Source organism: Oncorhynchus mykiss, chromosome 1 (assembly GCF_057628025.1).
Source record: "Oncorhynchus mykiss isolate SJ-2025 chromosome 1, ASM5762802v1, whole genome shotgun sequence".
NCBI lineage: Eukaryota > Metazoa > Chordata > Actinopteri > Salmoniformes > Salmonidae > Oncorhynchus > Oncorhynchus mykiss.
Genome location: NC_143022.1, coordinates 15,909,233 through 15,926,187, shown reverse-complemented (window position 1 = coordinate 15,926,187; position 16,955 = coordinate 15,909,233). Strand labels below are relative to the sequence as shown.

Genomic DNA, 16,955 nt, shown 5'->3' with positions numbered 1-16,955 from the left:
ACTATAACCACCGAGTTGATGCGGGAAGCTTTCCATGGTGCTGAACTCAGAATGGAAGCACAACGGACGGGACATGATTTTTCACAATCCGAATTGATAAATAATTTGATATTTTTCTACTAAATATACTGAATCTAAGGATTAGGCACCGGGTTCCTCGACACATATTATCAAAAATAGATTGCCAGTAGTGTTGACAACCGTTGAAATCAGTGGCGTATTATCGGGATATTCCCCTCATTGACATTTTGGTTGGATACCCGATACAATTCCATATGTGGACCGGGGCTTTGATTGACTGTTTGACTTCCAATTGCAGCGCAGATTGTGGTTTCTGTGAATGCAACGGATTGGAAGAAATCTGTGGAGGGCGTAGAGCATATTCCCCTCAATGACTGTATGATGGTCCTCCTACCCCCCCCCCCCCCCCCCCCCCAAACACCGAATACACCAGCTTCACAGCCACCACCTACCCACCCCAAACCAAGGATGAAAGGAGGAACACACTGTACAGCGAGATAAATGCAGACCATTGGATGGGCGTTCATATAGAGACCAATAGTGAAGCGTGCATCAGCCGCGAGACAACATCTATATTTGCGAATATTATCAAACAACATACACATAGACCTATTGACGGATCATGATTATTGACGCAGCTTAATTAAATAATTCTATATAGGACCATGGACTGTTCATTGTCACAGACCTCGGGACTATTGAGGTGCTTCGATGCATGATATAGTAATGTTTTCATGAGTACACTGTTGTGGATGGGATTGTGCTGCAAAAAATTCAAAGCGTAGGCTATATGTTTATGGATTCGGGTATTCACACCGCGAGGCCCCATGGAACCTGCGACAAATGTGGTTATGGTGCAGTAAACTTCGAGTAAAGGATGGTTATGAATGCGCGAATTAAATAGTGTCGGTACATTGAAATAATAGAACAATAATGGATTATTTTTGTTACGTGATATATTGCACAGTGACTAAGCTTGCGCTGTAATGCGAAGCTTACATGGGTTTTGATATCGGCGCTGACAATATATTTCTGTGTGTCAACGTAAACATTTGGATTATCTTTGGCTGAACATAACAGTGAGAGTTGTTAACCAAAGACTGGTTAGCTTTACATGGCTTGTCGTTATTTGGCGCGGGGGAATTCATTAAACATAATGCCTTCTCTTCGTTTTGCTAATCTGAACATTACGTTTTAATCTTAAAAAGAGGAAAAGTAGTGTGTGTGCGTTTGGGCTTTGCGCTCCTCAGGAATCCTGTGATTTGTGTGATTGGCCAACATCAACATGCCCACCTCACGCTCGAGCGCCAGCCCGGTGGAATACTGGGTGGATGGATCGCGCAGAGATGTCTCCATGGAAGAGTTCTACACCATGGGTCCTGAACTGGGAAGGTAGAGTACTGAACTGTTCCTTTATTGACACCAATTTGTAAACACCACCAGCATCATCACCATCATAACTAACATTAGGCTATAACTAGCAATGCAAAATGGCTTTCTAAGATACAAATAATATTATTATACAGATCATACACATAACGTTAGCTAGTGAGCCAGCCAGCTAACATTAGCTTGCTAGCTAACAGTACACTTTAACTTGAAATGAAAACACTTTCTGACAAAATTAGAAATATATAATATCTGAAAATGTAGCTAGCTAGACTCTTTTACCCCTATACATGGATGAACGCTTCTCCCCCTCTGTCACAGATGCCATGGTTGCTCTTAGTTTGAAGATGTAATCCGGAGACAGTGGTTTTATACAACTGCCTTCTGTGTGTTCTGTTTTCAACTCTCTCCACATATTTGCAATCAAATGCCAGAATTTTCTCCATCTCCTTAGCTCCCATTCTCTGCTTCCACTGGGCATTCCACTGACTTCAAAACATCGGTCAACTTCTTTCGTGACAAAGAAAACTGTTGATCGCTGTTGATCGCTGTTTAATGTCTGGTTCAGTGAAAATGTTTTTTAAAATCTAAATCAGAGATTTCCTCAACGTCTGATTTATTTTCAGAGTCAGAGTCAGCATGGCACGATCATCCTCCAGAAAGTGAAGAGCATTAGCAAAAATGTTGCAGTTCTTTGTGAGATCTTTCAAAAATCCGCATTAGAAAGGATTACCTACACATACAGAGCAGCTCATGTTATAGACAGAAGCATGCTACATGGAAGACCAATCCGAACTCATCTCTCGGCATGTCCAGCCCATCCATTTAGTCCTCAGAACAGATTTTGTCTGGGCATGGATTCAACAAGGTGTCGAAAGCGTTCCACAACGCCATGTTGATTCCAATTCTTCCCACAGTTGTGTCAAGTTGGCTGGATGTCCTTTGGGTGGTGGACCATTCTTCATACACACAGGAAACTGTTGAGCTACCCACCAGCGTTGCAGTTCTTGACACAAACCAGTGCACCTGGCACCTACTACCATACCCCGTTCAAAGGCACTTAAATCTTTTGTCTTGCCTATTCACCCTCTGAATGACACACACACAACCCATGTCTCCAATTGTCTCAAGGCTTAAAAATGTTTTTTTAACCTTTCTCCTCCCCTTCTTCTAAACTGAATGAAGTGGATTTAACACATTTAACATATATAAAGGATCATATAAAGGATCATAGTTTTCACCGCCATTCATCTGGTCAGTCTATGTCATGGAAAGAGCAGGTGTCCTTAATGTTTTGTACACTCAGTGTACATTTGGCCAGGAAATTATCTCTAGATTTACAAGTAGATTTCAAAGCACCAGACAACACAAGACAGCCCAGTCACAAATCAACAGATTACTCATGGTTTGAGCTCATACTTAGAGCTACCCTCTGCTCACTCATGTAGTGGTGTCATGGCTCTGAATAGCTTTTTTTTCATGTTTCCCTCTACAATGACTTTTATATCCCTATTTGCCATAAGAATGTGGATGGACATCTAATGGCTCTCCATTGACACTCTACATTGGCCACATGTTACATGGAGTTGTCGTTGTAATGCTTTAGATGGAAGTCAGCTTATGAAATGCTTAGAAACGTTATTACATAGTTTGTTTACCATTGAATTAAGTAATTACATGTAACGATCTGTTGTTCTTGATTTACTCTATGTATGACTAAAAGTGCTTATAATAAAATGATTTATACATATATGTATTTACTTATGTTGATATGAGCAAATGACATAATACTTACAAACAATGAAATAATGATTCATAAGCAGTTCATGAGCAGAGCTAAAATGCTGAATCATTGCACTATGGAGAGACAACCATTTGATCATAGTTGTTTATGTTGATTGATTGTTCTTCTTCCCAGGGGGGCTACGTCAGTGGTGTTTCGCACCGAGGAGAAGCAGACGCAGAAGCCCTATGCTGCAAAGGTCCTGAAGAAGACTGTGAGTCCTTCTTTCGGCCATTTTGAAAAGCTGAGTTAGACTATGTATAATATCATATTAATGCACTCTCATTCTCATTCATTCCATTTCAGATTGACAAGAAAATAGTGCGGACTGAAATTGGAGTTCTGCTGCGACTTTCCCACCCAAATATTGTAAGCTTTTACAGTTAAAAAAAACCCCGTTATTTTTAGAAATATATTTTTTAATATCCGAGACACCACTTTAAAAAATGTTTTAAAACCCTTTTCTAAGCCTAACCATGATTTACATGAACACTAGTGGTGACTTGTTGTTGGACACTAGTAACTAGAATGTTTTGATATACACTGCTGAGTATGCAGACCATGGACGAACTGGGCAATTTCAGCTTCCAGGAATTGTGTACAGATCCTTGCTACATGGGCCGTGGATTATCATGCTGAAACATGAGGTGATGACGGTGGATGAATAGCACGACAATGGGCCTCAGGATCTTTTCATGGTATCTCTGTGCATTCAAATTGCCATCGATAAAATGCAATTATGTTTGTTGTCCGTAGCTTATGCGTGACCATACCATAACCCCACCGCCAACATGGGGCACTCTGTTCACTATGTTGACATCAGCAAACCACTTCCCCACATACATGCTGTCTGCCATCTGCCAGGTACAGTTGAAACTGGGATTCATCTGTGAAGAGCACACTTCTCCAGTGTGCCAGTGGCTTTAAAGGTGAGCATTTGCCCACTGAAGTCAATTACAACGCCGAACTTCATTCAGGTCAAGACCCTGGTGAGGACGACAAGCCCGCAGATGAGCTCCCCTAAGATGGTTGGTGGAGAATTTCTTCAGTTGTGCAAACCCACAGTTTCATCAGCTGTTCGGGTGGCTGGTCTGACAATCTCAGAGGCAATGAAGCCAGATGTAGGAGATCCTGTGCTGGCGTGGTTACACGTGGTCTGCGGTTATGAGCACGATTGGACGTACTGCCAAATGATCTAAAACGACATTGGAGGCGGCTTATGGTAGAGAAATTAACATGAAATTCGCTGGCAACTGCTCTGGTGGACCTTCCTGCAATCAGCATACTAATTGCACACTCCCTCAACTTGAGACATCTGTGGCATTGTGTTGTGTGACAAAACTACACATTTCAGAGTGGCCTTTTATTGCCCCCAGCACAAGGTGCACCTGTGTAATGATCATGCTGTTTAATCAGCTTCTTGATATGCCACACCTGTCAAGTGGATGGATTTGAGAGAAACAAGCTTTTTGTGAGTATGGAACATTTCTGAGATTTTTTTAAATTCAGCTCAAACATCGGACCAACACTTTAAATGTTGCGTTTATATTTTTGTTAATTGTATATTGTTTTATTAACTATTTATAAGAGCATGATTGAAATTAACATTAATGTTGACTTCTTCTTTCTGTTTGCATTAATATTGTTGATATGTTGGCTTGTGTTTTTCCAACATTTAGTGTTTTTCTTCCTCATCTTCCTCTCATCTTCCTCAGATCCGCCTGAAGGAGATTTTTGAGACCGAGACAGACATTGCCCTCATCTTGGAGCTGGTGACCGGAGGCGAACTCTTTGACAGGTGATTACGCCCAAAATATACCACCCCTATGACCCTGTCTAATCCTCAAATCCTTGCTGAAATTGGTTTCAATTCGGCGGGGCCAGAGGTGGAACCAGTGGCCTCATGCGATCCCCCCGTTCCATTTCTCTGCTTTGTCATTAGCAGACATGTATGACACTGGCTTTATTAAGATACAGAGTATAAAAGGATTAGAAAATGAAATGTGTAATGGCCCTCACCAGCACTGTTACCAAGGAAACGATTAGAAGACTGGTTGGAGCACAGGCCCCACCCAATCTGTAGAACTCATTATGACTATTGCGCAATATCATAGACTCTTTCTCTACTGTTCTGTTTTATTTTGATATAATAGCACTGTAAATAAATGAAAAAATCTAATCTCTTTATCCTCCTATCACCTTATAGGTTTAGCAAAGTTTGACAGTAACAACTGGCTACAATTCTCTCTTCATGTTTTCTGACTTTCACAGAGTTAAGAATTTAATAATCTCTCAAAGTGGGGCATTTGAACTCCGTGTAACATTTTGACTCCCTGTCCGTTTGTCTCTTTCTGCTCTTTCAGGATTGTGGAGAGAGGGTATTACAGCGAGAGAGATGCTGCCCACGTCATCAAGCAGATTCTGGAGGCAGTGGCGGTAAGAGATGTGATTGAATGGCCACTGATGAGCTGTTGAGTAGGACTGTGCCTTATGAAATCAAATGCCTTGGAATTTAGAATGACTTCTTAGATGCACATCACGCCTCTATGCAGAGAGGAGAGAGATGCTGCTGCTGCTGCGTATCTTGTCTTTCAGTTTGATTGCATCATTTGGCTTCAATAGAAGACAGGTCAACATCGAGCTGAGGGAGACTTTTCAGTAATGATGTTTTGACAAAGCTTGTTCAATCGAGACAGGTCTCTTATCCTTAGGAAAATTATAAGAAAATACACATACTTTAAGGCTTAAAGTTACATTTGTTTCAAGTTTGCTCTTATCCATGACCTACTGTGTCCAGTCACTGCACTGAATTATGAGACTTAACTGTACACTTACTTTGAGTCATAATCACATTTCATCTTTAAAGGTCAATATGTTCAGATTGTTATTTTCGGGGGGGGGGGGGGGGGGGCAGTATGTGCAACTGCAATCACTGCCCTTAACTTGCAGCCGGCATTGAGTGGTGTTTCAGGTTGAATGGTATCTGAACCCCCAAAAATAGTAGATGATAATTTAGCCAGTGGAAAATGCCACTAAACAAATGTTTTGGGGTGTAGGACTTGGCAATGGCATCAATGAATATCAACCAGAGGAATAGTGTTAGAGCCTGTATTGTTATCCCATTATACATGCAGCTACAATAGAGGCTTGGCTGCACACACACACACCCACTATGTTTCTCTGGGTGGTAGATATGGGTCAGATGTGTCATCAGTCTCAGTTTGAGGAATGGCAGATAGGTGTGTGTGTGTGAGAGAGAGTGTACGTGTGTTTGAGTGACTCTACGCACGTGCGTGTATCCGTGCGCATGTGTGTTTTGTGCGCCGCAAGTGTGAAATAATCCTCTCAGAGAGCCATCACCCCCCCCCCCCCCCCCCCCCCCCCCACTCTTAATCTTCTGACTAAGAGAGGCAGCAGGGATGTGGGCTGCCTGTTATGTAACAGTGAGTATGTGTCTGTCTGACAACCAGGCCGCTGCCGTCCAGCCCATTAGAACACTGCTTTTGGTTTCTAAAGCATTCTTAACACCGGTGGCTGTGTGGTGGGAAACATGCGCTTTAAAACTGGAGTAAGGGTTCATCATTTGTTTATGATTGTGTGTGTGTGTGTGTGTGTGTGCGTGTGTGTGCATTGAGGCATGTGTGTGTGTGTGTCTGCATTGAGGTGTGTTTGTGTGTGTGTGTGTGTGTGTGTGTGTGTGTGTGTGTGCATTGAGGCATGTGTGTGTGTGTGCGTGTGTGTGTGTGCATTGAGGCATGTGTGTGTGTGTGTGTGTGTGTATTGAGGCATGTGTGTGTGTGTGTATTGAGGCGTGTGTGTGTGTGTGTGTGTATTGAGGCATGTGTGTGTGTGTGTGTGTGTATTGAGGCGTGTGTGTGTGTGTGTGTGTGTGTGTGTGTGTGTGTATTGAGCCATGTGTGTGTGTGTGTATTGAGGCATGTGTGTGTGTGTGTGTGTGTGTGTGTGAGAGAGAGAGTGACAGAGAGAAGGGGCAATGCAGAGTTCAAGTTTTTTTATTTTGTTTAATTGTGGGTGATTTTCCCCTCACTGCTTCATCTCATAGTTAATCACCTCAGGGCTATTTTTACCGTCATGCACTGCATGTTCCCTACACACAGGTAACTACCAAAATATAGGAAACACTTGAGTAAATGAAGGATACAAAGTATATTGAAAGCCGGTGCTTCCACACAGGTGTGTTTCCTGAGTTAATTAAACAATTAACATCCCATCATGCTTAGGGTCATATATAAAAATGGGCAGTTATTTATGATTATTTTGGTTACCATGGCTAGAAGAATTGTGAATTTGAATCTCAAATTGTGAATTGTGAATCTCAGTGAATTTGAAAGAGGGTTCTCAAAGGAGCATAGGAGGTTTAAACGGTGTCTCTGTGTGTCTCAGTTACCAGACCTCAACCCAATTGAACACTTAGGGGAGATTCTGGAGTGACGCCTAAGACAGCGTTTTTCACCACCATCAACAAAACACCAAATTATGGAATTTCCATTTAGCCTCTGTGCGTAGGCCATTCCATAGGGATGTACAGAGCATTCGGAAAGTATTCAGAACCCTTCACCTTTTCCACATTTTGTTACGTTACAGCCTTTAATCCTAAAATCTACACACAATACCCCATAGTGACAAAGCAAGATTGTCTTGGCTGTGTGCTTAGGGTCGTTGTCCTGTTGGAAGGTGAACCTCCACCCCAGTCTGAGGTCCTGAGTGCTCTGGAGCAGGTTTTTGCTCTGTAGGGATATACAGTAGAACCAGTAGGTTGTAACTTGTGACTCATATACACCTGTGCAGGAGTATTTTTAATGACAGCAAGCCGATATAGATGTCTAGCACCGACATTGTTTTACAATATCACCTATAAATCCATTATGATTTCATACGTCTTTTTCTGTAGATGAAATAGGCCTATTTAATCAAGCCTCCATGAGTCCATAACATTTTCCCTTAAATCAAAAAAAAATGTGTCCAGAAATCTTTCAACATGATTCAAGCTTTAGTTTGTGTGTAACGGATCCCCATAGAGATCAAAGTGTTCTGTACTGTTTCTAGCAGGCTGGTCCTGATTCTCACTGGTTTTTTGTCATCTTGTTAAAAAACAACATCTGTCCAGAGCCCAGGCACACAAACTTAATTAACACAGCTCGACACCGCTATGAGTCATGGGTGTACTTTGGACCCTCCCCATCCAGCCAAGCTAGCGTTCTGCAGCGCAGAGCCAGCGCTAATGGCAGCTGATTCTCTGATTTACGACCTTTCCCCCAGGCAGACAGAGCCGGAGCATCTCAGGAGAGATGGTTTCAAAAGGTTCTGAGCGGGGACCCATCAATAGACAGTCTGGCAGGGGAGTGAATCAAGTTTTCCATTAGAACAAATAGCAGTCAGGCCAGGCACTTAGTGCCGATGCTAACTAACTAATGGCAGACCCAGGGCGTAACCACAGGCTTTCTTGGAGACGTCGCTGGCTAATTTCCCAGAATGAGTCCCGGCGTTCGCAGCCCGGAAGGGAAGTGTGCGGTAATGACGAGTGAGTGTTGTAAGCCGCCCCAGGCCAAGTCACCCTGGAAACCAGGCAAATATTTTGACTAGGTCATTAGAAGTCTCCTCATACGGCCTCTCTGGGTGGGTGATGAGGCCCACTGTATAGATGTACCTATACTAGAGAGGTCCTGACCTTGGCACAGTCATGATGATGACTGTTCAAATGACAGACCTTATGAAGACCCAGTGGAAGAAAAAACACGAAATTGTCATACTTGAGTAAAAGTAAAGATACCTTAATAGAAAATAACTCAATTAAAAGTGAAAGTCACATAGTAAAATACTACTTGAGTCAAGAAAAATCCAAATCAAGAAAGAGGAGGATAAAGGAGCAAGGGTTGCGTGAGTATTAGGTGTGAGTGGTAGGCGTGAGTATTAGGTGTGAGTGGTAGGCGTGAGTATTAGGTGTGAGTGGTAGGCGTGAGTATTAGGTGTGAGTGGTAGGCGTGAGTATTAGGTGTGAGTGGTAGGCGTGAGTATTAGGTGTGAGTGGTAGGCGTGAGTATTAGGTGTGAGTGGTAGGCGTGAGTATTAGGTGTGAGTGGTAGGCATGAGTATTAGGCGTGAGTATTATGCATGAATATTATGCGTGAGTATTGGGCGTGAGTATTGGGCGTGAGTATTGGGCGTGAGTATTGGGCGTGAGTATTGGGCGTGAGAATTAGGCGTGAGTATTAGGTGCGAGTATTAGGTGCGAGTATTAGGCGTGGCAAACAGTTGCTCTTAGATTACAATATTATAATTTTGTCTGACTATTTGGAACAGTGTAAACAACACTAAATAAATAAGTGTACCAGAGATTCTGTTCTAACTAAAGAAATCTAAATATAAACCAGACTAAAAACAGGTGCATGCATTTGTGAATTGTGGTTTATTTATTGTTTAGACTAATTATTCAAAGCTCCCTTTGTTATTTAATTTTAAAATGAAAATGGTTGGTTGCAGTTCAAAGCATGAATGTATTGTATGTTGTGTGAATGATTGATTGACAGATACAGTAGCCTATACAGTATATTGAAATATAGGCCTCAGTAAGATACGGTATTACGACTAAACAGGATGGGCTCTTAGATCAATGGTGGTAATACAAGGCTGCTATACTAACCCTACTAATGATAATGACATGGTGGTTCTATACTAACCCTACTAATGATAATGACATGGTGGTTCTATACTAACCCTACTAATGATAATGACATGGTGGTTCTATACTAACCCTACTAATGATAATGACATGGTGGTTCTATACTAACCCTACTAATGATAATGACATGGTGGTTCTATACTAACCCTACTAATGATAATGACATGGTGGTTCTATACTAACCCTACTAATGATAATGACATGGTGGTTCTATACTAACCCTACTAATGATAATGACATGGTGGTTCTATACTAACCCTACTAATGATAATGACATGGTGGTTCTATACTAACCCTACTAATGATAATGACATGGTGGTTCTATACTAACCCTACTAATGATAATGACATGGTGGTTCTATACTAACCCTACTAATGATAATGACATGGTGGTTCTATACTAACCCTACTAATGATAATGACATGGTGGTGCTATACTAACCCTACTAATGATAATGACATGGTGGTTCTATACTAACCATACTAATGATAATGACATGGTGGTTCTATACTAACCCTACTAATGAAAATGACATGGTGGTTCTATACTAACCCTACTAATGATAATGACATGGTGGTTCTATACTAACCCTACTAATGATAATGACATGGTGGTTCTATACTAACCCTACTAATGATAATGACATGGTGGTTCTATACTAACCCTACTAATGATAATGACATGGTGGTTCTATACTAACCCTACTAATGATAATGACATGGTGGTTCTATACTAACCCTACTAATGATAATGACATGGTGGTTCTATACTAACCCTACTAATGATAATGACATGGTGGTTCTATACTAACCCTACTAATGATAATGACATGGTGGTTCTATACTAACCCTACTAATGATAATGACATGGTGGTTCTATACTAACCCTACTAATGATAATGACATGGTGGTTCTATACTAACCCTACTAATGATAATGAGGGTACAGGAGCGAAAGCTGTGTGTATTTTGTGTGACAAACAAGATTGAAATATCATTTTTTGCCTGTTTGGAACAGTGTAAAAAAACACTAAATCAATTATAAGTATAAGTAAACCGTCTGTTCTAACGCCCACAAATTGTAAAGCCTTTATCTGTGAAATTGCTTAATCCAACATTTTGCCTTTGCATGAGGCTTGGTGCTCAACAGAAGCAAGATCTCAGATTTCTTAGGCAAAGACCTATTCGCACGGGACATGTATTACTACAGAACGTTGGTAATGTAATTATTACCCCAGAATGTCCGAAGATTCGGACAGAATAATTTTTTTCCAAACTGCCCCCTCCCTGTAATTCTTTTAAAGAAACTGACAGTTGTGAAGGAAGCCTTGAGGTTTTTCTTCTAAGCGTGAATATATTTCGATCTGCAGTAGATGTCCTAAATGCCAAGGGGGTGGCCAAGGGGTGGCGATGGGGTTGTCAAGGGGGTGGCCAAGGGGGTGGCCAGGGAAGTGGCCAGGGGGGTGGCCAAGGGGGTGGCCAAGGAGGTGGCCAGGGGGTGGCCAAGGGGTGGCGATGGGGTTGTCAAGGGGGTGGCCAAGGGGGTGGCCAAGGAGGTGGCCAGGGGGTGGCCAAGGGGGTGGCCAAGGGGGTGGCCAAGGGGGTGGCCAGGGAAGTGGCCAGGGGGGTGGCCAAGGGGGTGGCCAAGGAGGTGGCCAAGGAGGTGGCCAAGGGGTGGCGATGGGGTTGTCAAGGGGGTGGCCAGGGAAGTGGCCAGGGGGGTGGCCAAGGGGGTGGCCAAGGAGGTGGCCAAGGAGGTGGCCAGGGGGTGGCCAGGGAAGTGGCCAAGGGGGTGGCCAAGGGGGTGGCCAAGGAGGTGGCCAAGGAGGTGGCCAAGGGGTGGCGATGGGGTGGCCAAGGGGGTGGCCAGGGAAGTGGCCAGGGGGGTGGCCAAGGGGGTGGCCAAGGAGGTGGCCAGGGGGTGGCCAAGGAGGTGGCCAGGGGGTGGCCAAGGGGGTAACCAGGGGGTGGCCAAGGGGGTGGCCAGGGGGTGGCCAAGGAGGTGGCCAGGGGGTGGCCAAGGAGGTGGCCAAGGGGGTGGCCAAGGGGGTGGCCAAGGCTACTTCAGGGGTGAATCCTAGGGGGGTGGCCAGGGGGTGGCCAAGGAGGTGGCCAAGGGGGTGGCCAGGGGGTGGCCAGGGGGTGGCCAGTGGGTGGCCAAGGAGGTGACCAGGGGATAGCCAAGGAGGTGGCCAAGGGGGTGGCCAGGGTGTGGCCAGTGGGTGGCCAAGGAGGTGACCAGGGGATAGCCAAGGAGGTGGCCAAGGGGGTGGCCAGGGGGTGGCCAGTGGGTGGCCAAGGAGGTGACCAGGGGATAGCCAAGGAGGTGGCCAAGGGTACTTCAGGGGTGAATCCTATGATTGCTGATCAGAGGTAGAAGTGATAATTCACATCTTCAATGTGGCAGATAGTGTGGTCCAAAAGGGTTACTTAACTAGAATTCTTTAACATACTATGAATAGTCAGTGTCTCTACCTCGGAACTGCAGCTCAATTCTCTCTTTCTCTCTCTCTCTCTCTCTCTCTCTCTGTCTCTCTCTCTCTCACCAGAGGGACTGCCTAAGTGCCAAATGATCCTAGGTAGATTTAAAACAGCAAAGTTCTGCGGTTCTGGTGAGAACTGGCACAAAATGTTTCACAAACTCATCCATGTTGAGGGAGCGTGCCCTCCTTGACTTAACCTGTCATCAACCATTGTTGTCCTAAGGAGGGTTTTAATCAGTTTAAAAGCTGAGAAGCTTCTCTCGCAAGAAGCACTGCTGACTGGTGTAACAACAGAAATCTTACAAAGTCAAAATAGCTCATGGAAGACCTCTTTATAAGGTTCTAGAAACACAACCAAGTCTAGGAGAGTAGACGGTCTGTCCCTTCCTCCTTTCTCTCTCCTATCAAGAAGCCGCTTGGTTTGATGAACCTCATGTTTGAGGTCCTCTAAATCTGACTCAGAGGTCTGAGCAAAGGTAAACAGGCTCCTCATTCAAGAATGTTGTCCTCTCTGGGTTGAGAGACTGGACCCCTTGCATTATCTCACAATTCTTCTTTGAAAAACACCTCTGCAGCTCCGCTGTGAGACTGTCAAGCACCTGATAAAAGACAGCTCTTTGGAAGCTCTCACCATCACTTTGGTCACTATTTTTCTGTCCTACAGTGCTCATCATCAGTGAGTCGTGAAATCTTAAGCTTGTTTTAGGCTGTGTTTTACACACTGATTGAACACTTATTTTGCAGTGCTCTGCAATCTCTTCAACCTCTTTCCATAGTTCTCCAAAGTAACCCTCACTTCTGTAGTCCTGTAATGTGTCTGTAAGGGCACCTACTAGACCCACAGCACCTACTAGATCCACAGCCCTTGCTAGGTCAAGAGAGCTTGATTGGAGTATGTCAAAAAGACATTTGGCATCACCAAGCACTTTACAAAAGGTAACCAAAAGCCCTATGAAATGTAAATCTATCTGAGAAAGAAGGCTCCTTGCCTCAACTGATCTATCACCACTATTTCCAAGTGTGATATCCTGTAGCACTCTCAGAACTGCTGGAAGCCTGTCCCTCAGATTACTGCATGCCATGTATCTGCAGGCCCATCTTACATCCATCCGTAAGTCTCTGTAGTTCCCTGGGCTGCTGCTGTGCATACAGCTCTTTCTGAACACATCCGTAAGTCTCTGTAGTTCCCTGGGCTGCTGCTGTGCATACAGCTCTTTCTGAACACATCCGTAAGTCTCTGTAGTTCCCTGGGCTGCTGCTGTGCATACAGCTCTTTCTGAACACATCCGTAAGTCTCTGTAGTTCCCTGGGCTGCTGCTGTGCATACAGCTCTTTCTGAACACATCCGTAAGTCTCTGTAGTTCCCTGGGCTGCTGCGGATACATCTCTTTCTGATTTCTGAACCACTTGAGATGAACATCTGAGCCAGATACAAAGTTATAAAGCTTCTGCAGGAAAGTTAACTGCCTCAGGCACTGATTTTACAGCCTTGACAAGAACCAAATTCAAATAATGTGCATTACAGTGCACATAAAATGTTTTCAATACTTGTGAAGTCTGACCACACTGACTCTGACTAGCCTCAGGTAGGGAGCTGCTCTGACCTGGTGGTAGACTGGGTCCTTGTGAAGTCTGACCACACTGACTCTGACTAGGCTCAGGTAGGGAGCTGCTCTGACCTGGTGGTGGTAGACTGGGTCCTTGTGAAGTCTGACCACACTGACTCTGACTAGGCTCAGGTAGGGAGCTGCTCTGACCTGGTGGTGGTAGACTGGGTCCTTGTGAAGTCTGACCACACTGACTCTGACTAGCCTCAGGTAGGGAGCTGCTCTGACCTGGTGGTAGACTGGGTCCTTGTGAAGTCTGACCACACTGACTCTGACTAGCCTCAGGTAGGGAGCTGCTCTGACCTGGTGGTAGACTGGGTCCTTGTGAAGTCTGACCACACTGACTCTGACTAGCAGCCTCAGGTAGGGAGCTGCTCTGACCTGATGGTAGACTGGGTCCTTGTGAAGTCTGACCACACTGACTCTGACTAGCCTCAGGTAGGGAGCTGCTCTGACCTGGTGGTGGTAGACTGGGTCCTTGTGAAGTCTGACCACACTGACTCTGACTAGCCTCAGGTAGGGAGCTGCTCTGACCTGGTGGTAGACTGGGTCCTTGTGAAGTCTGACCCCACTGACTCTGACTAGCTTCAGGTAGGAAGCTGCTCTGACCTGGTGGTGGTAGACTGGGTCCTTGTGAAGTCTGACCACACTGACTCTGACTAGCCTCAGGCAGGGAGCTGCTCTGACCTGGTGGTAGACTGGGTCCTTGTGAAGTCTGACCACACTGACTCTGACTAGTCTCAGGTAGGGAGCTGCTCTGACCTGGTGGTGGTAGACTGGGTCCTTGTGAAGTCTGACCACACTGACTCTGACTAGCCTCAGGCAGGGAGCTGCTCTGACCTGGTGGTGGTAGACTGGGTCCTTGTGAAGTCTGATCACACTGACTCTGACTAGCCTCAGGTAGGGAGCTGCTCTGGGGTCCGGTGGTGATGCAAGGTCTCGGGTCTGTTTGTACCTGATCTGCCTGTTTGTGCTTCTTTAAAAATAAGTATATCTCTCCATTTCTTTTCATGTTTAATTGACCCTATGCAAAAATAAGATGTTTTCATCTAAGCATCCAATTACCCACATTTTAGTCCAATCTCAACCTTAATTACAATTCCCCATTATCATGACTGTGCCTTAGACTGGTAGTTGATTTTAAGTTACTAGTTAGATCATGGCTAGCTCTCCTCTGCAGTAAGTAACTTAGCTAGCTATAATTTATTACACCTTTACGATAGCAAACAGGCTATCTGCAAATTGTGGTAATCATTTGGGTAATGTTAACAGATTGATAATAACAATTTTTTGTTTTGAGTTCAAGTACGAAAATCTAACTGAGTTAATGGAATTAAATGGCTGAATGTTACTCAGCTGAACACTGACAGCTGTAGCCTACTAGTCACCCCACATTAGCTAAACATTTGTATACTGTAACTTACGTCACTGCAATGTATGTGTGTATTACTAGCACAGATGTAAACATAATGTTAAGCTAAATTGGGAACCGATCTCTCTTTTCTGATTAACTGTCTGTTAATGGAGCCAAAGGACTAACGTTAACTTACACAGAGACTCAACTTACGTAAAGTTGTTCAGGAAAACTAAACCTGATGCTAAACATTAAAACTTACTTCAAATATAATGCTTTTGCCAATCGCGAAAAGAGCTTGTGGAGCTGTGGAAATATTCTCTATTCTTGTTCTGTATGTTCTTCTTCTTCTTCTGTGTCTCGCAACCAACGTTAATATTCTCTCTTCCTCGTCCTTGATTTGAAAAATGCGCCACCGAACGTCAAAATAAATGCTTCATTCAACTAAAGGTGAAATGAGATGTCAATCAGCATCAAACTGCCAGTAGCGAATGAAACCCCAGACACCCCACTGTCTCCGCCCCTGCAAACGGTTAGGTCAGTTGTGTGCTGCTTTGCGAGCTATTAACAGCAAGGATTACATGATGTATGGGGTGCGTACTGGCGGCAGAGAAGTCAGACGCAGGAGAGCAAGAACTGTGTTTCCAAACGGCACAGTTTAATAACAAAAACTCACCCGAAAACAGAACAATCAAATAATGGGCACATAACCCGACTCACACCAGGACAGACACGCACCAGCACTTACAACAAACAATCACCCACAAGGACATGAGGGGGAACAGAGGGTTAAATACACAACATGTAATTGATGGAATTGGAACCAGGTATGATGGAAGACAAGAGAAAACCAAAGGAAAATGAAAAGAGGATCAGCGATGGCTAGAAGGTCGGCGACCGCCGAACGCCGCCCGAACAAGGAGAGGGACCAACTTCGGCGGAAGTCGTGACACATTAAATAGACGCAATATTTTTTACTTAACTAATTTGCCAATATTCAATTCATACGCTCAAAACATATGTACAAAAGCATTCACTGTGAAAGTTGATACATGTAGGCCCTTCATATATAGCATTCACTGTGAAAGTTGATACATGTAGGCCCTTCATATGTAGGATTCACTGTGAAAGTTGATACATGTAGGCCCTTCATATATAGCATTCACTGTGAAAGTTGATACATGTAGGCCCTTCATATATAGCATTCACTGTGAAAGTTGATACATGTAGGCCCTTCATATATAGGATTCACTGTGAAAGTTAATACATGTAGGCCCTTCATATATAGGATTTGCGCAGCACTTCGTTCAATTTATCCAATCAGTTATTGTTTTCTTGCTCAAACCGTGAGCAACACCTGTCAAACCAAGACATTTCTCACAAAACACAGGGATGTCGATTCACACGGGACTAGTATTATCAGAGGACCTTGGAGTTCATTAGGTTATTCTGGCTGGAATTGTTACTCTCCTGCCATGTGCAAATTGCCGCCATGGCAGATTCGGACTGGACTAAAATGACAGATGTGGTGTTTTGTGCTTGTGCTCATAATTACATTACCCGACCACCCTCAGTATACTAATCCCGTCTGAAGAAGGCTTTAGGCTGTGCTCCTGCTG

General features: G+C 44.1%; 1 protein-coding gene across 1 annotated transcript in view; it reads left to right on the top strand.

The window, feature by feature from the left end:
- Window positions 1-437: 437 nt before the first annotated feature.
- LOC110486637 (calcium/calmodulin-dependent protein kinase type IV) overlaps window positions 438-16,955 on the top strand; it is a 29,109-nt gene continuing 12,591 nt past the window's right edge. The window contains exons 1-6 of the mRNA XM_021558509.3: window positions 438-724; window positions 1,272-1,413; window positions 3,329-3,407; window positions 3,500-3,562; window positions 4,909-4,991; window positions 5,557-5,629. Of these exons, the coding sequence (XP_021414184.2) occupies window positions 1,307-1,413; window positions 3,329-3,407; window positions 3,500-3,562; window positions 4,909-4,991; window positions 5,557-5,629 (405 nt within the window). The 5' untranslated portion in view covers window positions 438-724; window positions 1,272-1,306. The remainder of the gene's footprint in view (window positions 725-1,271; window positions 1,414-3,328; window positions 3,408-3,499; window positions 3,563-4,908; window positions 4,992-5,556; window positions 5,630-16,955) is intronic.